Source organism: Grammomys surdaster, unplaced genomic scaffold (assembly GCF_004785775.1).
Source record: "Grammomys surdaster isolate TR1022 unplaced genomic scaffold, NIH_TR_1.0 125979, whole genome shotgun sequence".
Taxonomy (NCBI): domain Eukaryota; kingdom Metazoa; phylum Chordata; class Mammalia; order Rodentia; family Muridae; genus Grammomys; species Grammomys surdaster.
The window spans coordinates 33,777-48,500 of NW_021620795.1; the positions used below are offsets into that span (position 1 = coordinate 33,777).

General features: G+C 46.5%; 1 protein-coding gene across 1 annotated transcript in view; it reads right to left on the bottom strand.

Moving 5' to 3' along the window:
• Positions 1-14,724, bottom strand: part of LOC114609702 (DNA-directed RNA polymerase III subunit RPC1) — a 38,221-nt gene that overhangs the window by 6,694 nt on the left and 16,803 nt on the right. Inside the window, exons 16-25 of the mRNA XM_028754104.1 lie at positions 12,680-12,852; positions 10,966-11,077; positions 9,938-10,056; positions 9,224-9,361; positions 7,305-7,475; positions 5,877-5,990; positions 2,505-2,591; positions 2,282-2,364; positions 1,096-1,266; positions 78-171 (exon numbers count right to left, since the gene is read on the bottom strand). Coding sequence (XP_028609937.1) covers positions 78-171; positions 1,096-1,266; positions 2,282-2,364; positions 2,505-2,591; positions 5,877-5,990; positions 7,305-7,475; positions 9,224-9,361; positions 9,938-10,056; positions 10,966-11,077; positions 12,680-12,852 — 1,262 coding nt within the window. The remainder of the gene's footprint in view (positions 1-77; positions 172-1,095; positions 1,267-2,281; positions 2,365-2,504; positions 2,592-5,876; positions 5,991-7,304; positions 7,476-9,223; positions 9,362-9,937; positions 10,057-10,965; positions 11,078-12,679; positions 12,853-14,724) is intronic.

Consider the following 14,724-nt stretch of genomic DNA (forward strand, 5'->3'; position numbering starts at 1 on the left):
CTCTGCCACATCCTCAACACTGCAGAGAGGAGAGGATGTCTGATAGCATTTTCCTGTCATCAAAAGGGATTCCTTACCTCCCCCAGGAGCGTTTTCTCAATTCTGCCCTTCACCAGGCGTGCGTAATCTGCATCGTCATCCTTGTCTAGCTGTGCCGTGATAATTGGAGTGCTGCAAGGAGGAGCAAGGGTCAGCACACAAGGAAGGGACCAGGACTGCACAGTGCGCTGCTGTATGACCTCTGAGTGCTACTCACAGCCATGAGGTCTTTACGAGAGCTCACCTCAGGGAGGCCTGAAACAAAGACTTCACAGACCTCTCACTGAGGCTAGCTAGTTTCAGGAGACCCCAGGTCCCCACTCTTTCTGTGACAAAATTCAAGAAATTTCCTTGTGGAAGACCTATCTCTTAGTTCTTGACCTTCTGCTTTCCAGGAAACCAACTCCTAATGCATTTCCCCCTCCCTTTACCCCTCTCCAATAATACCCCTGCTCCTCTGGCCACTACTGTCATCTGTTCTCACAGGGGACAGCATCCCACCAACATGGGCCCTTGGGACAGATCTGACTAGGCTGCAGGAGGCAAGCAGACCTCCAACCACCCTGGATATCTACAGTTGCTGGTCTACAACCAGGATCTGCTACCTTTAGCTGTTCCTAAGATGTTCTTTCTACTGCAAGACTTAGAGAATAGACAATAATTTTTACCCCTAAAGACATGATGTATCTCTAGTTCTTCTAATCCAAGGTCTCTTGAAAACTTGACTGAAATCACTAGGGGCTTACAGAGAATGGCTACAAATCAAGCAGGAGAATAATCAGTCAGCACTTCAGGCATGAAGTAATGACATCAAAGGTATGAAATGTCTCCTGACCTAGTCCTCAATACTGCTAGCTTGTGTAATATTTTCTATTTCATGTAGGTAGTGGCCATAGAATAAAACAAGTTTTGACTTGAGTGACTTTCTAAAATACAAACAATGATCAATACAGCAGACCTGCCTCTGGACATCAGAAACTGCCCAGTTAATAAATCACAGGCATTCATGAGCACAAGGACCACTGGTCCCCAGGAAACAAGCCAGGGCGTACCTACCTGATAGCCTTGGAAGCATTGATGATCTCTTTGATTCGAGGCACACCCAGGGTGATGTTCATGGAGGCTACCCCGGCAAAGTGGAAAGTCTTCAGGGTCATCTGGGTGCCTGGCTCACCAATGCTCTGTGCACAGAGTGCACCCACTGCAGAGCCTGGCTCCATCTGTGCTCTAGAAGAAAAGACACATGAAAGGAAGATATGACACTACAAAGAAAAGGCCATCAGAAGTGCTGGGACAGGCTTCTGGTTACTGCCTTTTAAAAGAAAATATATAGATTCTGTTGGGTTTCACCAATGAGGCAGGCAGTGTTTGTGCCAGAGGAAGGGGCTGGTACAGGCTAGGAATAAGTGACATTAGGGGAGTGAGATGGTCAGAGGGGCAGACAATATGACTAAATTCTGTGTGATAAGCTTGTCATATACACAGGGCTGGTGTCCACTGTGTGGAGTAGTTGGAAGTGGTCTGCTCTTACTGGGTAGTAAACATGGTCAGAGAACTGGAATCTGCAATATATGATATGACTTTCCTTACAGTCAAAAGACATTCAGGACATCCTTTTGCAAGTCCTTTCATATTTAGGAGCATGCGGCTTAGGGTACCACTGGAGACTCCAGATGAAAGGCACACATTTGTCCAAAGCCTGGTGCACTGATGCACTGATGCTGGGCAGTGCTTGTTAGTGGTTACTACCAGCCTGACCCGACCTAGAGTCACCGGGAATGAGGAATTGTGTAGCTCAGGTTGACTGTGGGCATGTCTGAGGAGAGTTTTACAGATTGTTAACTGAGGTGGGAAGACCCACCCTAAGAGGTAGAATCACTTCATCGTCTGGGACCTGAACTGTGTAACATGAAGCTACAACCTGACTGTGTGGTGTGACAGCTGACTGAGAGGCAGGCAGGTGACATGGCTGCTTGCTCCCCTTTCCCTCCGCTCCTGACTGTGGGTGTGACATGACAGCTGACTGGGTGCCTGCCTTGACTTCCCCAAATGTATTCTAACCTGGAACCGTGTGTTAAAAATCATTCCTTTCCCCACCCCACCCCCCAAGTTGCTTTTGCACAAGTATTTTACTGCATCAACAGAGGTGAAACTAGGCCAGCCAGGACCCTGAACCCAGAGAGAATATACAGGACATGGCGTCCTACATGAATGCCTGGCAATGTAGGATAGTTATGCCCACCTCATGTACTTATCCCTACAGGTCTCCAGAAACTTCTCTATTTGGGTAGGGGTAATACGGTCCAACTGGTACAGCACACGAGGCTGGAAGGACAAAGGCAAGCACACAGTCAGGACAAGCTGCATGTGTGAAACACTCCAGCGGACAGTCAGGACGAGGCGCATGTGTGACACACTACAGCGCACAGTCAGGACGAGCCACATCTGTGAAACACTGTGTCTACCTCTGTTGTTCCGTTATCGTTGATCCCGTATTTATCTCTGGTTCTCTTAATCTTCTCGGACACCCCTTTAATGAATGTTTGTATTTCCTGAAAAGAAGACACAACACAGATCAATTTGTATGATTTTCAATGATTTACAACAGCAGACAGCAGAATCACTTCATAACCCAACAATGAACACAGTGCTCCATTTCTTAGCCACTGCTAACTACACAGTCCAGAGGATGCAACACGGCCACTGGTTCCCTTACACAGCATGTCTGTAAGGAGCGCACTGTGCTTTCCACCCTGGGGAAACTGGCCCTTTGCTTAAGACACTCATTAGGTTTCATACCCAACCTTTTCCCATGAGTTATCCCGGACCCTGACCTCTGCCACATGGCTGTAGGAAGGAGCCTGGCATAGCTCTTAGGGGCTCTACAAGGCATTATTAAGATTCCACACTCAGAACTCTCATGACTCCACAGTGAAAACTTTCAAAGCACTGACAGTCACTCTAAACATCACTGTCTCTCTCCTATGGTCTCTCTGCAGGTCTCATAGCTGCCTGGGCTAGTCAACTCTGTCTTTATATTGAGAAGGTGGGAGACATGGAGGGTGACTCTGCAGTTTAGACATCTGTTAGACATTCAGATAGAAATGATTTCATTTTAGAAAGAGCTTTATTAAATTGTAAGATTTAAAGTCTTAGAATGGGCTACAGAGAATGCTCAGCACCTAAAAGCACTGGTTACTCTTCCAGGACATCCAGATTCAATTCCTAGCACTCACGTGGAAGCTCATAACCATTTGTAACTCCAGACCCAAGGAACTTGATACTCTGTGGTCTGGCCTCCATGGGCACCAGGCATGCAAGTGGTACACAGACATACATGCAGGAAAATACCCATATACATAAAATAATTTTTTAAATGACTCAAAGACTGACTGATGTTGAAGAAAAACTCATTGCTAGTGAGATGGCTTGGGAGGTAAAGATGCCTATCCCAAAGCCTGATGGCCTGAGTTCTGTCCCCAAGGCCATATGGAAGAAAGAGTTGTCCTCTGATTTCCACATGCTTGCCATGGCACACGTATGCATACCACCAAAAATATAAATAAATAAAAATGTAGTAATATTGAAAAGGAAAGAAAAGAAAAATTCTCAAGACTCATTAATCAGTCACCTGGAGCTGGTTTGGGACAGTGAGTAACTGTAAAGGACAACCTGCAAAGGGAAGGTGGAAAGCCTCTGGACAGGGCAGACTTCTCTCTGTGCTGCTCAGGGCAAAAACCCCTGCACACTACTGGCTTCCACACCTTGCCACTTGTCTGGCTCAGGGCTGAGATCTAAGGGCCCAGCTGTGACAATTCTTTCAGCAAGGGGAACAGAAACAGTAGAGGGCAAAGAGGCCTGGAGGTTCCCAGCTGTGAGGAGACGGAAACAGACAGAGACACACACACACAATCAGACATACACACCAAACCACAGCCTACAGGCTACTAGGAGTAACACCTAGTCAGTGGGTCCCCCATGTAACAAGCTCCTAGTAGCTTTGTTGAAAGAAATAAAGGGCCTAGGACATAGACACGCACTGGATATGAAGTTTCTAAAAAAGGGTAGATTCACATGGAAGAACCAACCTGATATAAGTACCAAGAACTCTGGTGGGTGAGTCTATGCATGCTAGAGGGACAGCACGTACAACACTCAGCAGGCAATTCATTGTTAGTTTCACACTCCAGTGTGCCAATAGTGTTCATATCTGCCTCTGGTCAGGGCCAGGGAACAAGGGCTGGCTACTCAGACCTGCCTCAGCTGTAGTATGGGCTGTGTTCAGCATTATATTTTACTTCTCTTAGTGCACGTGAGTTCCTCAGATAGTGAGAGACTAGACAGAGAGGACATGTTTCGCCATTGTCAATCATCAAGTCTTTATAAGTGACAGTGGACAAGCTGAGCCAGTGCTCACTGAAGAAACGGCTGGCCACAAGGCCACCTATGAAAACTGGTCAAAGGTGTAAGAATCAGCCAGAAGAGGAGCCTGTGTTTGCTAGAACTAGGACAGAAGTTTGTGACCCTCATGCTGGCTCGCACAACACATGCTAACACAGCACATGGCTGCTTTTTCTCAGTGAAGGTCCTTGAGGATGAAGAGAAAGATAACTAATATAGTCACATGGTAAAACAAAACTGCCACTCTAATCTCTAAAAAGCAAAAATGGAAGATGACTTCTAGGGTGAAATCCAACACAAATGGTACTTGGAAGAGACCTTTCACCTTTCACACCTCCACACAGGTCAAAGGGGAGTAAGGTCTCCCCAGGATTCCCCTCTGGTCCCACTGCAGACACAAAACTGGCCTGCGGATTCAAGCTCAAAAGTGATCACTGGTGGAGGTCTCTCTATCCCTCTGTGTGGGACTGCGTAAGGGTATCCTGGTTCATGGCTGGGCATGGTCCTGGAACCCCGAGACTCCAAGGGAGAAACAGTAGGTGTTTGGCAGGTCCCCAGAACCCAGGGTCCTGACACGCAGTCTCGTCTCCATAGACCTACATTATTCAGCCACATAGGCCATTACAGCCCCTCCCAAAGTGCACAGGTAGAGGGTGTGACTACAGGCCTCAGGCCCTAGAGATTTACATACTAATGAAGGCCAGAGGGTGGAGCAAATTAAGCATTCTTCCCCAGACCCTCCCCCTTTCTCCCTTCCTATTTAACTCAGGCCTGGCCTGAGTTTCAGGGGGGTACATCCAAATCCATCCACCATCCGCCATGAAAATAAACCTTTCTGGAACCAAGGACTTCCTCGTGTCATTGGGGCCTGCTGCTGACAAAGTCTCCAGTCTTTGGAACCATAGACCTTCTCCTGTATGTGGGACCGGCCGCATGGAAAGTCTCCGGGACTCCTCCACCACAGCTGCGGCCTAATTTTTCCCACACCTCTGCTTTTGATCCTAGCCATGATTATAAATATGGAGACTGCTGAAGCAGGTCCTCATAGGTCATAACTAAAAAGCAAACCAAAGAAACCTTTTAAGGCACAGCATGGTGATGGCCCCAGGAGGAAATGGGAAGACCACTCAATAGGTTTCTGATCTGTGATAGAAAGAAGCTGCAATGTGAGGCAGACGGCAGTCTCTAAACACAGCTGTTCAGAATGGCTGCAGAAAAAAAGAAAGTGGACACAGGGCTAGTGACAGGGTTACACAGACAGATCTCTAGGTTCCTTCTCCTAACAGGGAGTCACTTGTGTAAAAGACAAGACATTATTCGTCATCTGGCTAGTGAAATACTGTCCAGGTCACAACAAACACCACAATAAAACCCTGGCTTATAAAATGCAGTGGGAGACACTAGACAGAGTCCTCGGGACACCAGGCAGAGCCTACCTGCAGGAAGCTGTCTTGGCAGCATAGGAACTCGTTCTTCTTCATGATGGCCTCAGTGGTCAAGGTAAGGTCATTCTTACTGAGAGCAGGTTCACTCTGACATGGATACACTGCCTGAGTACCAGAAAGATGTGGTGTTACATGTGCCTGGTGAGGGGGGAGGGGGAGGACTAGGCAAAGGAACGTCCCAAATATAAAACTCTGCAGAGTAAGCTCTTAGCAACCTGTGGTATTCTTTGCTAACATACTCTGGACTCCACATCTCATGTGAAAATGAACACCAGAGGCAGTGTCCTGTGTAGCTCAAGCTGACCTCAAGCTCACTACGCAGTAGAAGCTGGCCTTTAATTCCTGATCTTCTTCCCAAGTGAAAGGATTACAGGCATGTTCTATCATGCTGTCAGGAATCCCCACCTTATTTAAAGACTTCCACTCTAATTGGTAAGCATGGATCTATTGTTTCACAACTCAACTTCAGCCCAAATTTGTATTTAGGTTTCGTTGTTGTTGTTACTAGTTTGTTGTGAGACAGGATTTCTCTGTGTAGTCCAGGCTGTACTGGAACTTGCTCTGTAGACCAGGCTGGCCTTCAACTTAGAAATATACTTGCTTCTGCCTCCAAAATGCTGGGATTACTACTGCCTGGCACACTTTGTATTTGTAAAAATGTACATTGCTGCACCAGGCCTAGTGGCCCACCCTGTAATCTCAGCTACTTAGAAGGCCCAGGCAGGTAGGTCACAAGTTCTAGCTTGCCTAAGCTACAGAACAAATTCAACTGCAGTTGGCAGTCAAATAAGACTTTACCTGAAAATAAAAAGTACAAAAGTAACAAAGGATCAAAGATACTGCTCATGGTAGAGCCTTTCCCAGCATACTCCAGGCCCCGGCTGACTTCAGGACTACAAAAAACAACCAGCCAACTAAACATCTCAAGAGGAGAAATACTTCAACACACATTAAGCTCATGGGGTTTCCTCAAAGTTTTACTAGTTTTTTGACCCATTCTTAACTGGTAGCTTGCAACTACTAGTGGAAAAGACCCCTTAATGGAACAACCTTCTGTCGATAAAAGAGCTGGGTCAAAAGGCACTAAACTGAAGTCCAGATGAATCTTGTCCAATGATTCTTCAAAAAGAATAGTTCCAACGTACATTCCTGGCTCTAGTGTATGAAATGAGCCTGCTGCCTAACACCATTCTTTTTAAAGCTCGTCTCTAGTTCATCCACTAGGTGTGAGGAGCCAAGCCTCTTTCACTTGCATCTGATTTGGACTAACAGGCGCACAAATGAAAACGGGGTCATTCAGAGAAAGGTACTAATCCTCAGGCAGAGGTGACTAAGAGGGAAGTGTGGTACTATGAACAGTGTCGACAGAGGACAGAGTCCCCAGAAGTCTGTGGCCCCCAATAGAATGCTGCATCTCACCTTGATGTTGTCCAGAACCCTTTTAAACTCCAGCGGCTCATCTTTGCCCTCCATGGCAGCAGGATCTAAGCCATCTCCTCCGTAGATGAACTGGATGATGTCACCGGTGGAACTCCGCACTGTCAGATCGTACTGAGAGCAGAGGTCTTCCAGGGATTTGACCAATCTTCTCTGCAGGAAGAGAAGGAAGCTCAGCTGCCTGCTGAGGACTGCTTCCTAGCACACAATCAGACTTGCCAACCAAAGTTTAAGGTCACAGGTCAGTGATTTACTTGTCTGTTCTTCCTGGTGCTAGAGATCAACCTGGGGCCTTATGTATGCTAGGTAGCCACTCGGTCATCAAACCTCATCCCTGCCCTGGGTTACAAGCACTTGAATTACATCAACAGCACTTTATTAGCAATCCCTTAAAAGTGCCTCCCTTGCCCGAGAACATGGAGGCACAGGTGCAGCGAGAGGCAGCTCTTGCTCTAACCTCATCTTCACTGTGTTAAGTCTCCCTGTAACAGAAGCCTTGCCAGCCCCAACAACTTCACACTGCTTTCCTGGGCTGCTTTGCCTTCCCGCCCAGCTCCCTATGGTACAAACTATAGTTTCTACACACACGCAAACCAGGACACCTGTAGACTTCAGTACAGAGACTCAGATGCAAGCTCTGTTTTAGGAAGGAAGCAGGGCGAGAATCTGAATCAAGAGGACCAACCATTTCTCAACTCCGCTTGGGAGAGTCTTCCATCAGCAGCCAGCAGTATACCTTAGAAAAACAAACTTCCCCTAGCCAGAACCCACTGCTTCTAGTTAACATACTGCTCCAGGAATTCATACCACACATATTCATACCCTAAGTCACAGCTCGTCATGCAGAAGTAGGGAAGGCATTCACAGTCCAGTGGGTTTCTGAGCGGCACACCTCATACCAAAGGGTGACTCCCAGCAGCTATCTATAGCATCAGGTGATACCCAACACGGCACAGACAGGGCTCTGTCTGGAACAAGTGTCTTCTGCCACTATACCCTCATCACCTTTGTTTGGCTCACTGGTCCATCGATCCTGGTCTATAGGGGCCATGCTTCCAGGGGAGATACAGGAAACAGCTAGAATCAAGTTTGTGGCCCAATAATGTGGCCTGTCAATTTTAACTGGTGTCAGTCAAAACATGAAGAATTTTGGTGGGGCTAGGACTATGCTCAGCAGTTCAAGCCCTGGCCTAGCATTTGGGAGGCCCTGTGCTAGATCCCAAAGGATCTATGTCTTGTAACATATAGAGCTACTGATGTGTGAGGAGTGGAAATGATCTCCACCAGGGTCTGGAAAGAAATCATACTGCAACCTTACAGGAGACACACAGGCTCAAGGTGGACAGCCATTTAAGAAGTACAGCAAAAATCCTCTAGCTCATTCCTACTACCCTGCAGCTGTAATTCCCAGGAGCCATGGAAAGAGAGAATGATGGGACCTAAACAGTAGCAAAGTGGGAGGTGGAACCTTCTCAGTAACTAGCAGGCAGGTATCACCCCCACACCCTTCATGCTAGGAAACAGCTAGGGAGGCTGAATCACAAATTCTAGGCTATAAGCCGAGCACCCACCTCTAGGGCACTCAATCACACCAACTCCAGCCTGGTCTTTACTATTCAAGTTCCACAGGACAATTTGAGCTGGGCTACTATTTTGTTTGTTTCTTTAGTTCTGTAGCAGCAACATGTCTAAATATTACCCTTCAAATCCAAGATGGTGGTAAACCACAGCCATGAACAAAAACACAGTCTCTCAGTCTCTCAGTCTCTCTCTCTCCCTCCCTCCCTCCCTCCCTCCCTCTCTCCCTCTCTCTCTCTGTCTCTCTCTCTCTCTCTTCCTACAGGCAGAGTTCACACTCACACAGAGCTGTGCTCTGCAGCTAAAGACACTTCCTCACTTACCTGCATGTATCCTGTTTCAGCGGTCTTTACAGCTGTGTCCACCAGACCCTCTCGACCAGCCATTGTGTGGAAGAAAAACTCAGTAGGTGTTAAGCCAGAGTAAAAGCTATTGGCCACAAAGCCTTTGGCAGCAGGCAGCTGAAGAGAGGTAGGAAAGAAGAAAATGAGATTCAAGATCCAAAATTGTAAAATCCATCCACATAGGAAAATGTCCCCTGGACATTGCCCTGTGGCTGAAGGACTGGCAGGTGCTGTATGCCCTTGCCTATAGTGGGAACAATTTGAACAGGCTATCTTTGCTGGAGTGCCAGTGCATGTGAGTGCCTCAGAAGAGGGAAGTGTGAGTTGGAGCTGCAGTCCCAAACTGTCAAGGAACTCCGAAGGTGCCAAACCCATTCCCTGGGCAGCTGCTGCCTTCAATGCATTCTATTGTGGGCCAGCCCCACCCACCTCCACGCACGAGAAATATGTAGCTAGAGCTACTATGAATGTAAAAATAGACTATTGTGATGGTGGTGAAACTCTCACATGTCGACAGTCACCAAACAAGCACTTCAAATGTTTGAAGGCTGATGTGAAGGGGACCTCAGTGCCACAGCAACACATCATAGTAAACACCACATGGAAATAACCAATGGTGGCGCTACACCCTGATAGTTCTGTGTTCCTCAGAGGACAATCTAGACAAACCTTCAATCTTCTACTGCCATTTACCTTTGAATGCTTCTCAAAGTGAGGCAAAGATCTGTTCTCAAAGCCATCTGGAACCCGAGAGCCACTGATGGCTTGCTGTCCCACACAGGCAATCATCTGCGATATGTTAATGAAGGAACCTGGGGTACAGGTCAGAAATGTAAACTGTACTGGAAAAATGTAAAAATGCAAAACAGTAACAGAAGCCAGGCAGACAGAGGATAAAACAGAATGGGACACAGCACAACCCTTACGCTCACAGCCTAGGAGTCCAGGGGTGGCAAAGGACAGCTACAGCAATGTGGGTGAAGCCAAGGAAAGGGCTCAGGGGCATGTGCATGTGTGGGGCGGAGGGAAGAGCCTTTGGAACCTTTCATACGGTCACCAGACTGGCCTTCTGGACATGGGGTTTGCATACAGAGGAGGGCAGGGAGGAGGAGTCTAAATGTGTGTGCAAGCTATCTTTGCAAGAAGCAAAGACAGAGGAGGAGAGACCCTAGGTATACACCAGGGGCAGGAAGTAGAACAACAAGTAAAAGACAGCCAAGGTAGAGAGCTAGAATTCTATTTCATAATAAACAAAAAGTACAGCAATAGAAGTCCCAGGTTCTGAGCTTGAGCATGGATTATGAAATCTAATGCCTTTAAGGGTCTAAGTAAATACAAAGTAACATTTTGCCACACCTAAGATAGGGCTATAGCTCAGTAGTAAAGCACTTGCCTAAGATGCACAAGGCCCTGGATTTGATATTCAACACCACACACATACACACAAAGGAAAAAGATTGCTACATCACTAAATCTATTACTAAAAATTCCCAGTTTTCTTCTTAACATCAAATTTAGTCAAAGCACCTCCAAACTCAGGAACCCACCCATATTACCAACCAGTTTCTCCAAAAGACTTAAAACTGGCCTAAACGCAAACAAAGGCTCAGTCATCCATGATTCAGAGACAGGCACTTAAAGAAATGAAGAGCCTCTATGAAGTTCTAGAGCCAAGCCCCTGGCAGGCCACACAAAATGCCAATCCTGAGGGCTCAGCTCACCTTTGGAACCACACAAGGCCATGGTGAGAGGGCTGTTGCTCTTGTCCAGCTCTCGGAGGCAGGCACTGCCAGCATGATCCCGGATCACAGACAGCTCTTTCAGGATCAGAGCCTGGGGCGAGGTGGACAGGAGGGAAGAAAATGCAGTCCATGAGAAGCCATGCTCTGGCTCTACAGATCACAAAGCTTCAATCTGACATTTACAGAAAATTCAAATGAGTCTGATTTCCAACTGGTGAAGTTTACTGAGCTCTGATAATCAAAAGGCTCAAGTTGCATAAAAGCCTTTCTTCTGTAGAGTTCTGAAAGATTGTGACTAGCTATTCATGAAGCAGCCTGTATAAATGGCCTTGTGTATTGCTGTCTATGTGACAGCACCTGAACATAGCATTGTGTGTACACATGGCCCTGTAAAGACACATTCAGCATGTGAAGGAAAACTACTCACTCTGCTCATACAATCTGTCTCTCTACCTGTTCTCACCAAGCACACTTTCAATCTGCATGAGCAAAGAATGTGACAAGATGACTCCAGGAGCCCCCTTACCTGTGAGCACAGTCATAACCCACAATTTAAGGTGCTGAACCCTCTAGAAGTCCTGGTCTTACTGAGGACTCTAGTAATTTGAAGCACTCTCTTATCTCTCTGTTTAAAACTCAGTAAGACAAAGTGAGCTGACTTCCAGGGGATTAATCTAGTCCTTGGAGTCCAGCACTCAGGAGGCTATGGAGGGATTGAGAATTAGAGACTACATAGGCTTACCTAGAGAAACCTTGTCTCAAAAAACTGTCACAAAAAGAATTCTCCCTCTCTCCAATTCTCTCTTAGTCACAGTATTGCTAAAGCTGCCCAACCTGGTTTTGAATTCTTTTAGCAAAATATTTCTATAATCTGAAGAGAAAACAAAACCCTGGCTTTGAGCTCTCCATTTTCCTGCCTCAGCCTCCAGCTGACCGGAATTATAGGTATGTGCCACCACATCCAGCTTAGAAAACTTAATGCTTCAAGAGCCTATCTCCTCCACTACAGTGAGATAAAGACACAAGGCACAGGCCACAGAGAAGGCAGAAGAAAGAGAGATATGGTGACACATACTTGCAAATCCCAAGACTTGAGGAGGCTGAGGTCAGAAGAGCTTAAATTAGAGGCCAGCCTGAGCTACAGAGTAAGACTGTCATGAAACAGAACAAAACAAAGCCCGGTGCCCCACCTGTTGGGGGTGCCCCACCTCCTGGAGCCCCAGTCACTCTGGAACTCCAGGCTCCTAGAGGAGAAATAACAGATTTTGATGTGGCCAGCTTAGCACTCAGCCAAGTGGTTTCACATGTGAAGAGCCTGTGGGCTGAGTGTGTAAGACTAAGATAAGACTGTCCAGTATTTGTATTCCCTGTCCTATACCCAAGTCATGGTAATCATCAACCTGAGTTACAGTTTGGTGTCTCTGGAAGGATGCTACAAGCAGGGAGGCCAGAGGCACTGAGAGGCAGTCAGAGCAGCCCCGTGAGGTCAAAAGAATAGATATCATGTTTTCATACCTGAGAGTGTGAAACAAAGACCCTGCCTTGTCAAATAAATAGGAGCACACGTCAGGACTGTGACCAGATGGTGTTCCCTTTCTTGGTTCTCTGCCATCTCCTCTTCCTGGCTTTTAATCCATCCCCAAGCACACTGTAAGCAGGACAACTGACCATGCTGATCTGAGGGCAGTCTCACCTCGAGCGTCTCCTCGGCAGTGCAGCCTGGCTGCTGCTGCAGCTTGCCTGTGTTCAGAGCTTCTATGTATTCATCACACTTTTTGTAGCCAGCATTTAGTAGCTCATACTTGGCTTTCAGCAGTCCCTGGCCAGGCGTAACATCACCAATCCCGATGGAGAACCCACGGTTAGCTGAGGAAAAAATGGCAGGCAGAATGAGAGTGATAACCATTATCAGTTGAGCTGTCAGGAGAGCTCATCCTACTGTCAGCCCTTCTCTTCTCAGAAATCACTCTCAAAGAGAAAAAAGGAGGAAGTGTCAGGCTGGGGTGTAACTCAGTGGAGAGAGTGCTGTGTGAATCTTGGTTCTGTCCCCGATAGGGGGAAGAAAAGGCAATATAAATGCCACTTCCAGTAGGCTAGGACTAAGCTTCAAATGTGAAAAAATGAGTAGCTGAGTGGTCAGTCTTAGCTGCATGGGAAAGGAGAAGACTTCCCATGTCGTGAGGGGGAGAACTAACAAGTCTAGAGAGGCTTAAAATTGAGATCACTAGGTTCTATAGACATGGAGATGAATATACCAGAAACAAGGTGAATGGGTGGAAGGTCTGTGTAAGGAACAGGCTCTAGCTGTGCTCCAAAGGGAGATAGCAGGACACATCCTCAGGAAAGGAACCAAGGGTTCTGGATTTGGGAATACCAGTCACAGCCAGATAGGACAAAACACTGGAGAACCACCTGTGCAATATATAATGGAGAAAACTGAGCCCCCTCCTTGCCCAGTTTCCAAGTCACTATTCCCAGGGAAGACATGTCTTCTGATGTCTCTGAAGAAATCAAGCCTCCCTAGGAAAACCTGTTATTGATGGGGATAAGTGGTGGCCCTTTGGATGTGAGGTACTAATCACTGACTGGAAATGAAGCTGTGGATTGATGGGCCTCTAGGTCCCTTAGTTGAGCTGAGAGCCAGTCTTCTCACTGCAGCCTACTGCTTATCAACAGAAGTGCTAAGAGGTGAAAGGGATCAAGAATAAAGACAAAGATAATAGAAGAAAGGTATGAAATGCAGAATTGATACAGAAATAGAAATGTAATCAACACAAGGTAAAAACAGCAAGAAATGAAGATAAAATCATCTAAGAAATAATAAGGAAGTTTCCAGAAAGAAAGGATACTGTTCCAAACTTATAGGAGTTGCCTGAGTGATTAGCACAAGAAATGGAAAAGCCAGGGCTGGAGGAATGGCTCAGAGGTTAAGAGCACTGGCTGTTCTTCCAGAGTCATGAGTTCAATTCCCAAACCACATGGTGGCTCACAACCATCTATAATGAGATCTGGTGCCCTCTTCTGGCATGCAGGGAAAACATTATATCCATAGTAAATAAATCTTTAAAAAACAAGAACAAAACAGAAAAAGAAAAAAAGAAATGAAAAAGCCTATACCAGGGCTTACCACACACACACACACTCACTCTCACAGTACACACATACACACAAACATCCAAAACATCATGGGAATAAAAAATGGCCACACCTGGGCTGGAGAGATGGCTCAGCAGTTAAAAGCACTCAACTGTACTTTTAGAAGATCTGGGTTCAGTTTCCAGCAACCACATGGCAGCTGCCTCTAACTCCAGTTCTACGGTTCCTGTCACCTTCACATAGACAGACATCCAGGTAAAATATCAATGAACATTAAAAATATAAATTATATATATATATATAAAAAAAAAAGGCCACACTCTTTTGATTGCACCTCTAAAAGCTAAAACCGAAGGGATTCTGAGGAGAAGTATCCGGTCTAGAATTTTTCATCCAGACAGAATTAGTCAAGTGTGAGTAGAATCAAGATTTTATGGTTGGCAAGGTGGCTCAGTGGATAAAGGTGTTTGCCACCAAGCCTGATACCAGAGTCTGATCCCTAATACACACATGGTAAAAGGAGAGATTCCTGCAAGTTGTCCTCTGACCTCCACACTCATGCTGTGGTACAGCGTACCCTTACTCATCCCCCCGAACACACACACACACACACACACACACACACACACACACACACACACA